Below are 15,438 nucleotides of genomic sequence, written 5' to 3'. Positions count from 1 at the left end.
TCTAGTTTGGTCATGTACTGTCAGCTTATATATGGCATTGTGGGGAGGAACAATATGGTTTGTGATGATATTTTGAACATACTGTACTGTAGGTCTGATATAGTACTGTGTATGGCATGTAGCTGTTAATTATTTTTGTATGATACATATGTATTCTTGACTAGATAATCTCCGGAAACAGTCAGATGCTGTATGGACATAGTGATTTTTACGTATACTGTAACTGTCAAATTAATACAAAAACTAAAATGTAGAATAATTTATTGTCATTAATGTATTTGGATCTATCGGTTAATGTAGTCTGGTCTTAAATTAATTAGGAAGAGCTTGTTTCCAGGTGTTGAATACATTGAATTATTATCAGATTAGAAAATAGTATTATAAAAAACCTGTACAGTATATTTGTAAGTGTACTGGCTTGGCTGGTGATGTGATGTTATGTTGTTATTACTTTACATGTCAGGAATTTTGATCTGTAACATGGCTGGCTGACACAGAGTACTAGTATATATTTTTGTATAAGAACGCACTGCATCGTAACTTGGCCATAAATTATTGACAGATTATACTTTAGTTCTTTCAAGTGTTAGATATAATGGTGTTTTAGTGTATATATTAATAATGATATTTGTTCGGTAAAATCATCATACAAATTTGCAATTGGTTTGGCATGTATATAGACAATGCAAGGCATACAGTTCAGCATGTGTATAGACAGTGCAGGTATACAGCATACATAGACGGTGGAGGTATACAGTTTCCAATGTACATAGACAGCACAGGTAGACAACAGTAAGGCAACTTGACCAAAGAAAGTCGACAGAGCCATCAGATGCTTATTTATACGGGAACGTGCATTGATACTGTTCCTAGCTAGACGGTAACACGTACGGTACCCCTCCGCGAGCTGTGGCATCAGACATGTGGTAAGTTTAGATGCTTTATACATTCTATATTATTACTGCATGTTATTTCTCTTAAAAATCTTAATGTTTTTTTGTCATTATAAGATTTTTTTACCCTTTAACTCTTTGCTTCTTGGATAAACTCCCCCTCTAGACTATCATACCTGTGTGTGTACCATATGTGTGTGTAGTGTTACTGTCCATCGTCAATTGACCACCTTATGTGTTACTGTCATTTACTGTGTCTTAGGTGTACCTTGTGTATATAATAACCTCCCCCCCTCTTGTTAATAACGTCACATAGAGGTGTTGTGACTCTCCCTTATGCATTATTCAATTGTCCAAGAATTACAGGAATTAAATTGATAAACTAGATGAATTACAGTAGCATGATAGCAGTAATTATTTGTGGTGACCTGTATTACTAGGTTCTGTAATTGCCTCTTTAACGATGCTTGACGAGCTTCTAAGTAGGGTGAACTATATGACTTGTGGAGTGCTTCTGGTAATTGAAGGTTCAGATTTAAACACTTGAAGTATATTTGAGTTGTATTTTTTTGCTTCAGCTTATAATTGAGTAGAAACATTTTTTTAAGAACATAGATAGATAATAATAGTAAGATGCATTGGCACTTTTTAAATTACATGTATATGATACCCCCCTTCCAGTATATATTAGTTAGCATTAAAATAATTTATAGAAATATAAAATAATCCTATATTAAATCATTCCTAAAACTGAACTTCTAAAATGGTTAAAATGTTTTCCTATAAACAAAAGTGTCCATGTTGTAACTTAGACCCTTCTTACCCTAACTAAACAGATGAATGTGCTAGGTTGTTTGGAGGTGTTTGTGTCCTAGCTGGTGTACTGTGCCCCAGCTGGTGTACTGTGCCCCAGCTGGTATACTGTGCCCTAGCTGGTGTACTGTGTCCTAGCTGGTGTACTGTGTCCTAGCTGGTGTACTGTGTCCCAGCTGGTATACTGTGCCCTAGCTGGTGTACTGTGTCCTAGCTGGTGTACTGTGTCCTAGCTGGTGTACTGTGTCCCAGCTGGTATACTGTGCCCTAGCTGGTATACTGTGCCCCAGCTGGTATACTGTGCCGTAACTAAGTACTTGACAATGGTGCTGTAAAGTAGTGACTCTGTAACACCATAGTACCAGTACTCAGTTGGTAGTGAGGGGCAACACTTGAGAGCTTGTGGTGTTATCAGAATGGTGTAGTCATCCTGTGTAATGATGACTACAGACTCCTGATGATAACTACTGCCAGGCCCTGATGTCAGTGTACAACAGCTGGTGTACTTTAGTTCATGAATTGTGGATGCTGTTATGGTCACTCATGCCTTTACTTGATCTGTGGCTGTTCAGGTTAATAGCGGTACAGTAATTGATGTTTTTAGTTGTTTGACCAAGCTTAGTTGACAAAGCCCAGCGGTGATTGTTTCCCAGGGAGTCACTCATCCAAAAATTTTGTTACTTTTCCATTGATAGGTTGAGCAGTGTATATTGATGAGACAGATTCGTTATATATTTCTTTTGATATTAAAGTTTGGAAGATGTTATCTAAGATGGCCGCTATAACTTACAAAAGACGTGTTCTTGAACTACTGATTCGATTTTCTTGAAATGTGGAAATGTTGTGTGGAAGTACCTCTCTCAGCCTTGTGACCAGTATGGCTCTTGTCATACTGGATAACACCCTTCTCATTTCTCCTGTCCAACCTGGGCTGGGAATCAAACCCAGGACACATAATGAGAGGCATGCACATTACCTCTGTATCACCAACCTCAGTGATATGACAACAGTAATCATCTCTGTCTTTGTGTGTGTAAGGTCAGGTGTCTTGTGAATGTGATAACAGAGACATATAGAAGTTAATTTCATTAATAATTGGTGTATGGATGTAACTCAAAGAGAGCTCAGGCATATGTGATGGTCAATATATTTTGGGTGAAGATGACAGCTGGATATTGAAAGTATTGGTAGAGGTTTTGTGTAGAGGTGGACAGAAATGGTTCAAGCATGTGGAGAAGACCAATTAGATCAAGAGATACATTAGTTTGGAGGTGTGGAGAGTCAGGGGGAGAGGTTGTGAGACATGACCTCTGAGATAAGAACCTGACGAGTAAGGTTGTGGGAGACATGAAGTTATATACACAACATACTGTAGAGTATGTGTATATTTTGCAGTGGAGTTAAGTGTTATGAATATCATAATAGTGGAGGAAGGGAATTATTATAGTGAGTTGTGGTGATGAGACCATATATGTAGGAGCCCCTGAGTGTGGTGATGAGTAAGACTATAACCATCCATAGTTGTGTATATTGTCTGCCTGTCACTGATGTGTGTCCTTGACTGTCCCTCGTGCCTCTCTACCAACCACCTTCTTCTGCCGCTGCTGCTGCCTCTCTTACCTGCCGGGCCGGCTCCCTCCTCTATCCACTCCCGGGCCGGGCTTGTCTGGCGTGGCTCCCTCTCGTGTGTTTCCCACTAGACTCTCTGCGGCCTTCCCCGCACGCCACTTCCTCTGAGCCTCGCCTGTACCGCAAGACTTTCCTCCTACGCAAGCGAGGCTCTAAACCCAACCTGCAGGCGAGCAGTGTTCCTGCTCTCCCCGGTAAGTGTATTAACTCTGAGAGATGTTTATTACTACTCTACTCTGTTGAAGATAATTACATTATGTACTTTATAGGTTTTTATAAATAGGAAATATTGTTGACGTTACTATGAGTTAACCTGTCACTAGATGGTCGCTGACTTAGTATTAATTTATGTATGGTATTAAATGTGACCTTCCGGGGGATTATTACCGTTTGTGACGAGTAAAGACGGTTTGGCATCATCGGTGTGGCATTGATGACCACTTATCCTTCTGCAGAATATTAATAAGTATAAGTGATACTTGATGCCATTATACGCTTTATTTATATGTCTGTCTCAGGTTGTTGTGGCTTTAGAGAAATAATCTAATGTTGTTGTCAAGATTTTATGGTTGTAAGTGTTGTAATGGTTGGTGTCCTGTGCTAGCTGATCACTCTTGAGTTTTCTAGTGTAAGATGATCAATATAATAGGTCCATCTCTTTTGGCTACCCTGTTTTATGTTGATTGGTACAGTGTATTATAAGATAATGACCACTCTGCTTGGAGCCATGCAGTATGAAGTTGTCTCTCACTGCTTGTGTGATAATCACTGCCATAGGTCACTCTGAACCAGGTATAAGATGCCCACATTGACCAAGACCACCAAACTCTAGTTGATTATTGGTACTTTTTCCACCATTTGCTGTAGTTGTTTAGGTTACATGCACTTGTCTACACACTGGCCCTGGTTATTCAGTGCTGTGTTCCATATCATACACGTCATAGGAGATACAGTACTCACCAGGTCACTCACACGTTTAACTCGCATTTCAGGTTGCATGATTCACGGTGTTCGTCTCTGGAGTAAGTAATGATTTTAAGGAGCATTTTTCAGGTATCATTTAGAAGCAAGGTTCCTGCCCTCTAGAACCTGAATTTATCCTTAGAAAGAAGATTATCCCCTTAAGAATATAAAGTACAAGTCTGTAGTATGGTACCAAGTTTATAATAACACTCTTGTCTCATAGTAAAGTATTCACAGTAACTAGTCAATATATTAGTTCCATCACAGGCTGTAGACAACATTTGAAACTCATTTATAGATGATCAGGAAGATACATATTTGATCATGAGCATGAATGATATACTGTACTGTACTTTATTTTGTATTTAGTTATACAGGAGTACCTGTATTATCATTTCACAACTTATCAGTGTACTGTACTCACCAATTAGGCAATTGGTCAGTTCTTTGTTATGACCTTCATTGTCCAGTGTTGTATGATCATAGTGGTTTTCTTGCAGTCATTAGACCACTGGTAGATGAGTCCTCCCTCATTGCTTTGATGGAAAGATAGTTAGCTGGTAGGTCTTACTTTGGGATGTCATCTGCTCATATACTTGTACTAGCTGGACTTGACACACAATTGCTTTACCTCACTCACCACAAGACTATTGTGTTATCCTGTGTGACATGATATAGGTCACTGCTGTATTGGTTATGCTCAAGACTTCCAACCCATGGAACACTAGTACTTTATAGGTAGTCCTGTGGTCAGGCAGAGTATGGGGCATTACTCTGCTGTGATGTACACTGTAGTACTTAAGTTCTTATACCAAAATTGGATGCCTTGTTTGTTATTTGTGCACAAGTATGGAAACTTACCTTATGGCTTTTCATTAACTTTTTCTGGTGAAGGCAGTTCATGTATGTTTCAAGGTAATGGCTCACTTTATTCAACAAGCTTTGTCAGAGTGGAGACCAATGAGCATAGCTTTCTTAATATCTTCCAACCTGACAGTGACCCTCGGGTATGTGATAATGGCCCTCCTTGACTTTCACGTGAAGAATATCCCTCAGGTCTAATAAAGTTTGATTGAGTTAATTTTAGTGAACACAAGGAGGCTTCCTTATTCTGGCTTCCCGAAATCCTATTTTATAGTCGAGCTGTGATTATGTATTTCAAATCCCTCTATTCTTCCTGTGGGCTGACCTAACAGGCTGGACCTGAGATGGTTGATCTTGACGGCTCCATAGTTGTGTTGCCAAACTGAAGAAGACTCCCAACCATCTTGTAGGGAAAACTGCCATAACAAAAGTTACTTTTAAAGGAATTTGGTGTGGTTGTGGAGGTTTATCTTTCAAAATTTACATAATATTTTTATCTCCCATCATAAGTTTATGGTTCTGTATTATCAACTATGTGGACATGATGACTATATTAGTCCACTGATCCCAGCTCAATAAGAAGATAGGATTTGAAGATCAACTTCTCGTATAACTATCAACCTATATCCTGTAGGCCTTCATCCCTGTATTTTTACTGTAGGAGAAACATATTTTGTTCTGAGAAAGGACTCTTTTTAAGTGCAAGAACTTTCAAATTAAGAATGTATTTATATCCATTTTTTGCTACCGGAATATAATACAGGTATAGGAAATTCTTCAAATCAAACAAATTCGCCTTTTGTCTTTCTTGCATATTAATCATCAGAAGTCTGTAAAGTTTTATGAAATCTGTTAATCATAATCAATAATCAGAAGCAAAAACTTTATATTGCAGTCCTCCAGAGGAGAGTAATTTATCAAAGATCAGAGTCCCTCTTTTTAACACGTGCTTCTTCTTTGGCTTTTTGTTACATGAATGAATCTGATATATCCAATAAGTTTATTTATTAATGACGTTTTTAAGTGAAGCACGTACACCCATTCTTCAAGGCCTGTACTGTACAACTATTAACACATTACAGGTGAGGATAGTAGTGTGTCGACACCAACAAGCCCCGGTGAGGGTGGGATGGTGAACGGCAGCCAAGAAAGTGTTCGTAGTGGTGTGCGACCCAGACTACAACGTCAGATGGCTCAGTCCAGGAAGACTTTCAGGTTCCGCAAAAGCAAACACGGACATGCTGAGGTTAGCTAAATTTTGTGTTAAATAATTTTTGAAATGTAATACATTGTAAAACTTGATGGGAAAAAGCACCAAAGATAAAATTCTTGGAGGTCTTCCAAATTTATTTTGTATTGTTAGAACATGTTCTAGTTGATGGCATTGTGTTTTATTCAAGTGTGAGTTTAGAGTTTACCAGTTGTTTCTGTGACTCTTGCTGCTTGGCAGCCTCCTGCTTTTGAACACTACTAATTACAGTAGGGAGGAAGAAGCAATGTTTAAATTATTTCTGGTTAGATTTATTCATAAGATACTGCCCAGCCACTAATCCTTAGCATCCCTTGAGTCTACAACCTACCAGGGTTAGTGTGCACTGTACCCAACCCACTCGGCTGTGGGCTTAACTGTATAATGGTTTTCGGGGATTTTAAGCTCGATTATATTATTTCAGATGCAAGAGCGACAACCTCAAGTTGCACACATTGATGTTGAGCCGACCCGCCTGCCACCTGTGACAGGAACACAGATAGTAAGTGGAGAGGTTCCTGCCCTCAGAGAACTCTCTGTGCCTCTCATACCCGAGGATGAATTTACACCTCAGGGCCACACCACCACCAAAAGAGAAAGATCAAAGTAAGGAAACTTGTATATTTTGTAAGTACTGTGCAGTACAGTGTATAAGTTGGTGTTTTATACAATTATTTCAGGTGAATATAAATGTTGAGTCAAATCTTAAATTTTACAAAATATTTTTAATTTTTGATCTAGGAAAATATGATTATGAGGCATAGCTTAAAATGTTTCTTCTGAATTTAAATACTGTAATATATAAATAAGTTTTAAGATATGCAAAAAAAATAAAAAGTCATGGGATCTTGTAAGTTAGGTATTATGCACAAACTGGGCCCGAGTTGTAGAAAATTGGCCACAGATTCACATGTAGCAGCATCACAGAATGTTGGACCAAGATGAGACAAGTGCATTGGGGGATGGAGGGTTCCACTAGGGATACAGTAGTTCTTTTAAATTGATGTTTTATTTTTTCTTATGGCATCTACTGAACTCCCATACTTATTAACATACATACTTCATCAAAAAATTACTAAGGTTCGCTGAGTAGCAAAGGTGTAATAATTACTATACAACTAATATCAATCAGGACTCAATGCTTGAGCAGTATAACAACTGGTATAATTTATTACAACTAGCCAACAGCAGCTCTTACTGCCTCAACTCGAGCCCTGTGCACTAATTCCACTGTGTAAAAGCACTTTAATTCTGATTAATTTATAGGCCCAGCATCATCCAGTCAGAACCAGAGAGTGTTAGTGAGATCAGCTACATGGAGACCTCCACTATGTCTGGATATCGTGAGAGCTTCGGTGGCTTTGATATGAGCCTTCAGGAGCTTGAACGCCTTGAGATGCAGGCGAGTAGTAGGATATTAGGCACTTAACCACTTGTAATTTTTAAATGAATATGGGATTTTATTTTAATTTTGATATTCAAACTTATAGGATTTTATTTATATCATAATTTTAACTTATGAGTTTCATTTTTGGCCAATGTGTTGGTATGTTGGCCTTCATAGCATGACAATGGGCTCTCACTTGATGTAGCTCTGCCCCTTTAAAAGTAGTTGTTTCTTGAATACATACCAGTAGATGTCTGACTTAAATTTTTAAAGGGTACACAGATGGAGTTAAGATCGGCGGTTCATTTCCAGTAATTTGTAAAAAAACCATGTCTCTTTTTCTTACCTGTGTGTGGGAACTCTAGAATCCTCAGGGTGTAATTGTTGTCAAGCGTCCTTTGGTGTTGAAAGTCCTTCATGTTTCAGGTGCGTACCGGGAGATATAAGGAGCCGTTGACAGGCCATGCTGGAGCCTCACCAAGAAAAACTTCAGTGGCTGAGACTAGATTCCATGACCCTGGGGCCATTAGTGACAAGACAGTGAGTGAAACTTCTTTAAATCCATTCAACGGTGTGTTTGTACAGTGAGAGAATGAAATATATTAACACCTGACTACCCAATACAGTGAATGGTGTCACTGGTGATCCCTTTCCAAGGTTCCACAGACCTGCTGACTATTTATGGGTTCCACACATGTATGTGTTGAATAGCTCAAGCATTCTGCAATGTATCTGCCAAAACCCCAGGAAGATACTTCATTCTCTTACTGTATATTTTACTGTACAGGCAATCTGTCAAATTAAGAAATTTGTAAACTATCTAGGAAAATGTTTAGTTTCATTAAATATGGCAAATACTGTATATGTTGTGGTATGGTTATGTTATTTTACTTTATGTAATGTGAGTGATTATTCAACCATAGTTTGTAAAAATTGAATTAATATTTACACCAAACCTAATACAATATATCCTAACCTGATTATGGGGCAGCTCAGTATTTATCCGATTAAAAAAATTGCATTATGTCACATTCATATAAATTCATTGATACAAATGATATTCACATATTTCATAATTTGCCAAGGCATTATGCAAATTAGCTAATTTGACAGATTGTGTACTGTAATACATACATCCTGTCCTTGGTTTCTGTTCTATAACTAGAAAACTCTACATGAATCTCACCTCCATTTTTCTTACAGGTTAATGTTAAAAAAAAAAAAAATTAAATAATATTGAGTTTAGTTATTGATCAGTTTTCACTTGAGTTAAGACCCCTTTATTGACTTGTGACAGCCTGCTGTACAATTATGTATTTGCTAACCATTTTGTAACCACAAAAACTTGTTTGCAAATTGACTTTAGTTTAAGTTCAATATTTGTAGTTACTGTACTCTATCACCAAATATTTAGCTTGTCTGTTTTCAAAGAATACCTACAGCTGTTGTCGCCACTGTGGTGTTAACAACATTGTTATTGTTCCTGCAGATTCCACTTTTGTGTAACTCTAAAATTTGCTTGACCATTTTTGATTCAGGATACAAAAAATACTAAAGGTTTGTTCAAGTGCCACATGTCACCATAAACTAGCAGGTCACTTAACAGTTGAGCGAGCCAGAAACCCCTTCATTACTTGCATCACGGCTCTCTATATCAAAATTTTAATCTGTATAATAAAGAATTTTACCATGCCTTCAAATTCTGTTGATATACAACTTTACAGGCTGAGGTAATTATTGCTGCCAGTCCAAAGATGGACACCACATGTGTTCCACCACCAGCTCCATGGGGGTCTGCACCTCCCACTGAGAAGACCATGCATCAGGTCCAAGAGTCTCATCAGCCCAGTATTGTAGCCCATCCTCCACAGTCTTCACGTCAGACAACTTACGTTCAACATTCTCAACTGCCACATGCTTCTAATGTTCCCCATTCTCAGCAGTCTCCCATTATTGTGCAACCACCATACTCTGGCCATGCAGTACACACACCTCACTCTGTCTCTGTCTCACAATCTTCACATTTAAGCCATGCTGGACAAACACATCACTGTGTTCATACATCACATGCACCTCATGGGTCCCATGCTCCTCACTCAACCCATGTACCACATACACCTCATTCTGTCCATTTCTCAGATCTTTCTTATTCTCGTACTGGGTCATCCCATCCCTCACACCTTCACAGTGTTTCTACACCATTGCATGGTCAAGTCCTACACACTGCTGTATCAGTTCCACAGTCCTCTCCCTCTATTCATCATGGGGCACGTACTACCCAGGCTACACACCCAAGTCTTCTTAGTCATTTTAAACACTCTGGTCATCCAGGTCGTCCAGTACATCATTCACATGCTACTCATTCTCCTCGGGAAGTAAGCCAAATATATTGCCACTCAGGGCATGTAATGTCAACACAACCATGTCCAAGTCATACATTGCCTTCTACTTCCCCAACACGAGCTACACACACTATGCACGCAACACAATTGATCCATCATGTTCATCATGACCCTCCTATTCAGCCAACCCATGCTGTTCACTCTGTTCCCTCACTCCAGACTAGTCCATCACGTTACCAAGGTCAATCAGAACATCATGTTATGCACACTTCTCACCCCATTTACTCTGTTGAAGGTACCCAGCATCTTCCTCGCGGCCAAACCACTCAAGGTACCCACCACGAACGTGCGAGTCACTCACATTATTCTGGACACCCCTCCCATGCAACCCAAGCTTCACAATGTGCTTCACCTGCTCAAGCTGCACAATCTGCCCGTATGGTTCAACACTCCCAGCCCACTGTCTGGAGGCACTCTTGGACTGAAGGAGAAGCCAAGGAGCAACGTGTGTGGATGAAACACGAGAGCGGTGAAGTGCCAGGAGTTGAACGTGAGGACAGGGGAGCACCGGGACAGTGTAGCCATGAAGGGGTGAGTGCTGGTATACTAAGACATGTTTGGGAAGCACAGTCAGAAGGTCGGTCAGAAGACAATCTGACAACAGGAGAACTAACTTCATTACTGAAACGTTTTGAACGTCGTACTCCTTCAGAACAATCCTTACTTGTTGCAGAGAGAGACGAAGATACTCTAATTTAAATAACAACTAACTTGTGTGTGTGTAGTGGAAATACACTTTCGATATTCAAATCATTTTACGAAGTATTACAGTAATTTAAACAAAAGTTAGTGTGTTTAAAATTGTGGAAATATAATTTAAGTATTGAGATTATTCAATGTATAGAAGTAATTACCAACATTTAAATTTGATGAAGTTGCTTTTAGTTCACGTGCTAATAAGGTATTATATTTCACAGAGCACGTATATAGGCCTATACAAACTATAAAGGCATATATGCCCATATAGTATACCCATAATATGTGTATACACCCATATAGCACGTACTGTATATGCCCATACATTGTATATATGTGCTATATGGACATGTGCACACTATATATACTGTGGGTCCCTAAATTATGAACACTAGCCAATACATTTTCTGTGGTTTGGCCAAAAATTTGATTTTGCTGAAAATCGCAGTATAGGTACAGTACTCCTGAGCAGGCTGATTCCGAATCTATGGTACACAATTCGATTGCTGGGCAATTAGTGGCCGTAATGATGCTTTGAATATTTTTCAATGCTAATTACTCACTAACTATGGGTTACCATGGTGTATTATAGGTGTTTTTGTGTTATTCTGGAAGTACTTAATTAGATAAAGCCGTTAAATTCCAATTCTGAGAGAAAAGTATTTTTCAGATTTCAGTTAAAATATTTACTTTGATACATTTCCAACTTAAGTCATAAGTATGTCCTTAGGAACGAAAGTCGTTCATATCCTGGGGACCCCTGTACAGTACAGTAAACGTATATATATATATATCAAGATTTATCTTATCCACGTTTTCAGTAATAACTTGCTTGTAACCAACGAGTTTTTCCTCTGTGGACGAACTTGTAATTATAATTTGTATTTGTATTAGTTGTACGTTAAAAAGTATATTTTCTGAGGCAGTGTCACTGCTAAGGGCTGTATGAGGCCACTAGGGGCTGTATGGCTGACAGGAGGTTGTATAAACTTAAGAACTGCAATGCTATTAGGGGCTGATTGGTGCTCCTAAGGCCTGTGTGATGCTCTTATGAGGCTCTGTAATGCTGCCAGGGGCTGGATGAGGCTACAAGGTCAATGGGGCCCAAGGGTTCTGAAGGGATAGAGGCGGTGTTCGCTGTGTATGTAACAGGCGCCTGAAGCCAGGCCGCCATCTTGGTCAGGGCAACAAGGCCACAGTTGCCGCAGCTACTTACGAACAAACATTGGTTATAGATAACTGCAGGATTTATACTATTGTTTTATTTATTATGCACATTATAGAGGGATCAGCCATGGAGGATGAAGTCGCAGAGAAAGGCGGGTGCCACCTCCATCCATTCAACCTCCTTGATGGGGCCTGTTTAAGACCACCATGGAGTCTGCCAGAGGCTCTCTCTGTCTGCTAGTTGTGTAGAGCTAGTAGGGGCTTAATGAGGTTACCAGGTGCTGTGTAAGGTCACCGGGAGCTAGGTGAGGCCTCCAGAGGTAGTCTGTCACTGCTAAGGCCAATGTCAGGCTTGTCTGGTTTGCTTACCTCTAGTAGTGCTCAGACATTCGACCAGGTTGGTAGTTTTGCATTGGTCCCAGGTTAGGTCGCTCATATGTCACCTGTGTACAGACCCTGGTCACAAAAGAGGGATCTTGCCTAGCTGTAACAGACAGCCTATGGTGGCGGTAATAATTTCTAACAATTTGTACAAAGTAAATTGAGATACTGTTTTTACTGTATTTTATTAAAAGCTAACAAGGAAACTGCTTTAGCAAACAAAGAAAAACAAAGATAAAACCGACTTATAAAGCTAAAATACGAAAAAAATGGCTAGCAAAAAATCTAATAAAGCTAAGAACAAAAAAAGTTAAGCTAAAAATGCAAAAAGTTTAGAAATAAAGAATAAAGCCAAAAAAAACGAAAAAGGCTAAAAACGAGAACTGAAATAAGCTTAATGGAAAAAGCTAAAAGCTAAAAAATGAAATAAGCTAAAATGCAGTCAAAAAAGCTATAATTAAAATATTTTTTTGCCTTTTCTTCGCATTTCAGACTTTAATTTTTTAGCTTTTTAGCTTTTTTCGTTTTTAGCTTTTTTCCGTTTTTAGCATTTTTCGTTATTAGCCAAGTTTTGTTTTTAGTTTAAAAAAAAAAAATTTGGCTAATGAAAAACCCTAAAAAAACGGAAAAAACTAAAAACGGAAAAAACTAAAAACGAAAAAAAGCTAAAAAGCTAACAAATTAAATAGGCTAAAATGCAAAAAGTCCATAAACATTAAAATATTTTTTTGCCTTTTCTTTGCATTTCAGCTTATTTAATTTTTTAGCTTTTTAGCTTTTTTTTAGCTTTTAGCTTTTTCGTTTTTAGCTTTTTCCGTTTTTAGCTTTTTTCGTTTTTAGCTTTTTCTCACTTTTTTCATTCTTAGCCAAAAAAATTCCGATTTTTTAAACTAAAAATCAAGAAATTTTTTGGCTAACGAAAAAAACGAGAAAAAGCTAAAAACGAAAAAAGCTAAAAACGGAAAAAGCTAAAAGCTAAAAAAAGCTAAAAAGCTAAAAAATGAAATAAGCTAAAATGCAAAGAAAAGGCAAAAAAAATATTTTAATGTTTATAGCATTCTTTTCCTTTTTTGAATTTTAGCTTATTTCATTTTTTAGCTTTTAGCTTTTTCCGTTAAGCTTATTTCAGTTCTCGTTTTTAGCCTTTTTCTTTTTTTTTTGCTTTATTCTTTATTTCTAAACTTTTTGCATTTTTTAGCTTAACATTTTTCATTCTTAGCTTTATTAGATTTTTTGCTAGCCATTTTTTTTCATATTTTAGCTTTATAAGTCGGTTTTATCTTTGTTTTTCTTTGTTTGCTAAAGCAGTTTCCTTGTTAGCTTTTAATAAAATACAGTAAAAACAGTATCTCAATTTACTTTGTACAAATTGTTAGAAATTATTACCGCCACCATAGGCTGTCTGTTACAGCTAGGCAAGATCCCTCTTTTGTGACCAGGGTCTGTACACAGGTGACATATGAGCGACCTAACCTGGGACCAATGCAAAACTACCAACCTGGTCGAATGTCTGAGCACTACTAGAGGTAAGCAAACCAGACAAGCCTGACATTGGCCTTAGCAGTGACAGACTACGTCTGGAGGCCTCACCTAGCTCCCGGTGACCTTACACAGCACCTGGTAACCTCATTAAGCCCCTACTAGCTCTACACAACTAGCAGACAGAGAGAGCCTCTGGCAGACTCCATGGTGGTCTTAAACAGGCCCCATCAAGGAGGTTGAATGGATGGAGGTGGCACCCGCCTTTCTCTGCGACTTCATCCTCCATGGCTGATCCCTCTATAATGTGCATAATAAATAAAACAATAGTATAAATCCTGCAGTTATCTATAACCAATGTTTGTTCGTAAGTAGCTGCGGCAACTGTGGCCTTGTTGCCCTGACCAAGATGGCGGCCTGGCTTCAGGCGCCTGTTACATACACAGCGAACACCGCCTCTATCCCTTCAGAACCCTTGGGCCCCATTGACGTAGTAGCCTGATCCAGCCCCTGGCAGCATTACAGAGCCTCATAAGAGCATCACACAGGCCTTAGGAGCACCAATCAGCCCTTAATAGCATTGCAGTTCTTAAGTTTATACAACCTCCTGTCAGCCATACAGCCCCTAGTGGCCTCACACAGCCCTTAGCAGTGACACTGCCTCAGAAAATATACTTTTTAACGTACAACTAATAAAAATAAAAATTATAATTACAAGTTCGTCCACAGAGGAAAAACTCGTTGGTTACAAGCAAGTTATTACTGAAAATTACGCAATTCTTAAACGAGAATCTCACATTCCAGTGCCGGGAAGAATTAAATATTTTGTTATGTAAATGGAGATGAAACTATTGTACAAAAAACCTTAAGTTCAACAATGTTATGACATCGTTGATATATATATATATATATATATATATATATATACCTAACACCTGACCATTGTGGACCTGGTCTCACCCTCCTCTGTATATATACACCTTGATTTGTATTTCTCTCTCTAGTCTGTACTCACCCCTGAAGAGGTGAATTACACGAAAGTGCTTGGGAACTTCGTGTTTTCTTCTTTCCTTGTGGTTATCAGCATATACCTAGATCACGCGCACCTACAGTGATTTACTTATATATATATATATATATATATATATATATATATATATATATATATATATATATATATATATATATATATATATATATATATATGTTGGTTATTCCATCAGTGGAAATGAGTTTGTAACTAGTGTTAAAAACATTTAAGTAGGAGCATTATGGTATAGAGTTTAACACACTACATGAACAACTGACAAGTCTCCACTGTTATGTTGTAATTTATCCAGAGCCAGGCCGAAATAGCCGAAATGCGAAGTGGCCAGTGTTCTCCAAACATGCCAAACCAAGCCTGGCTACAGTAGCATCTTCCTTCTGTGTGTGCGGTCATATATTGCTTAGTTATTACACTGTACATTAGTAATAGTTTAAAACTGTATTGTTAATTAAAATAAAACAATAAAA

General features: G+C 38.2%; 1 protein-coding gene across 14 annotated transcripts in view; it reads left to right on the top strand.

The window, feature by feature from the left end:
* LOC121856415 (protein unc-80 homolog) overlaps positions 1–11,791 on the top strand; it is a 104,959-nt gene extending 93,168 nt beyond the window's left edge. For 12 of the 14 annotated variants that reach the window (XM_042352005.1, XM_042352011.1, XM_042352014.1 and 9 more), the window contains 6 exons: positions 3,407–3,529; positions 6,245–6,408; positions 6,836–7,017; positions 7,678–7,813; positions 8,225–8,338; positions 9,523–11,791. In XM_042352005.1, the coding sequence (XP_042207939.1) occupies positions 3,407–3,529; positions 6,245–6,408; positions 6,836–7,017; positions 7,678–7,813; positions 8,225–8,338; positions 9,523–10,899 (2,096 nt within the window). In that variant the 3' untranslated portion in view covers positions 10,900–11,791. Of the gene's footprint in view, positions 1–3,406; positions 3,530–4,327; positions 4,358–6,244; positions 6,409–6,835; positions 7,018–7,677; positions 7,814–8,224; positions 8,339–9,522 lie in introns of all 14 variants that reach the window. The other 2 variants (XM_042352009.1, XM_042352010.1) reach the window with 2 other exon arrangements.
* Positions 11,792–15,438: the final 3,647 nt, after the last annotated feature.

The sequence above is a fragment of the Homarus americanus genome, unplaced genomic scaffold (genome assembly GCF_018991925.1).
Source record: "Homarus americanus isolate GMGI-L3 unplaced genomic scaffold, GMGI_Hamer_2.0 scaffold48220, whole genome shotgun sequence".
Lineage (NCBI taxonomy): Eukaryota > Metazoa > Arthropoda > Malacostraca > Decapoda > Nephropidae > Homarus > Homarus americanus.
Note: the sequence above shows the minus strand (reverse complement) of the source record. Positions and strands in the feature narration are given on the sequence as shown.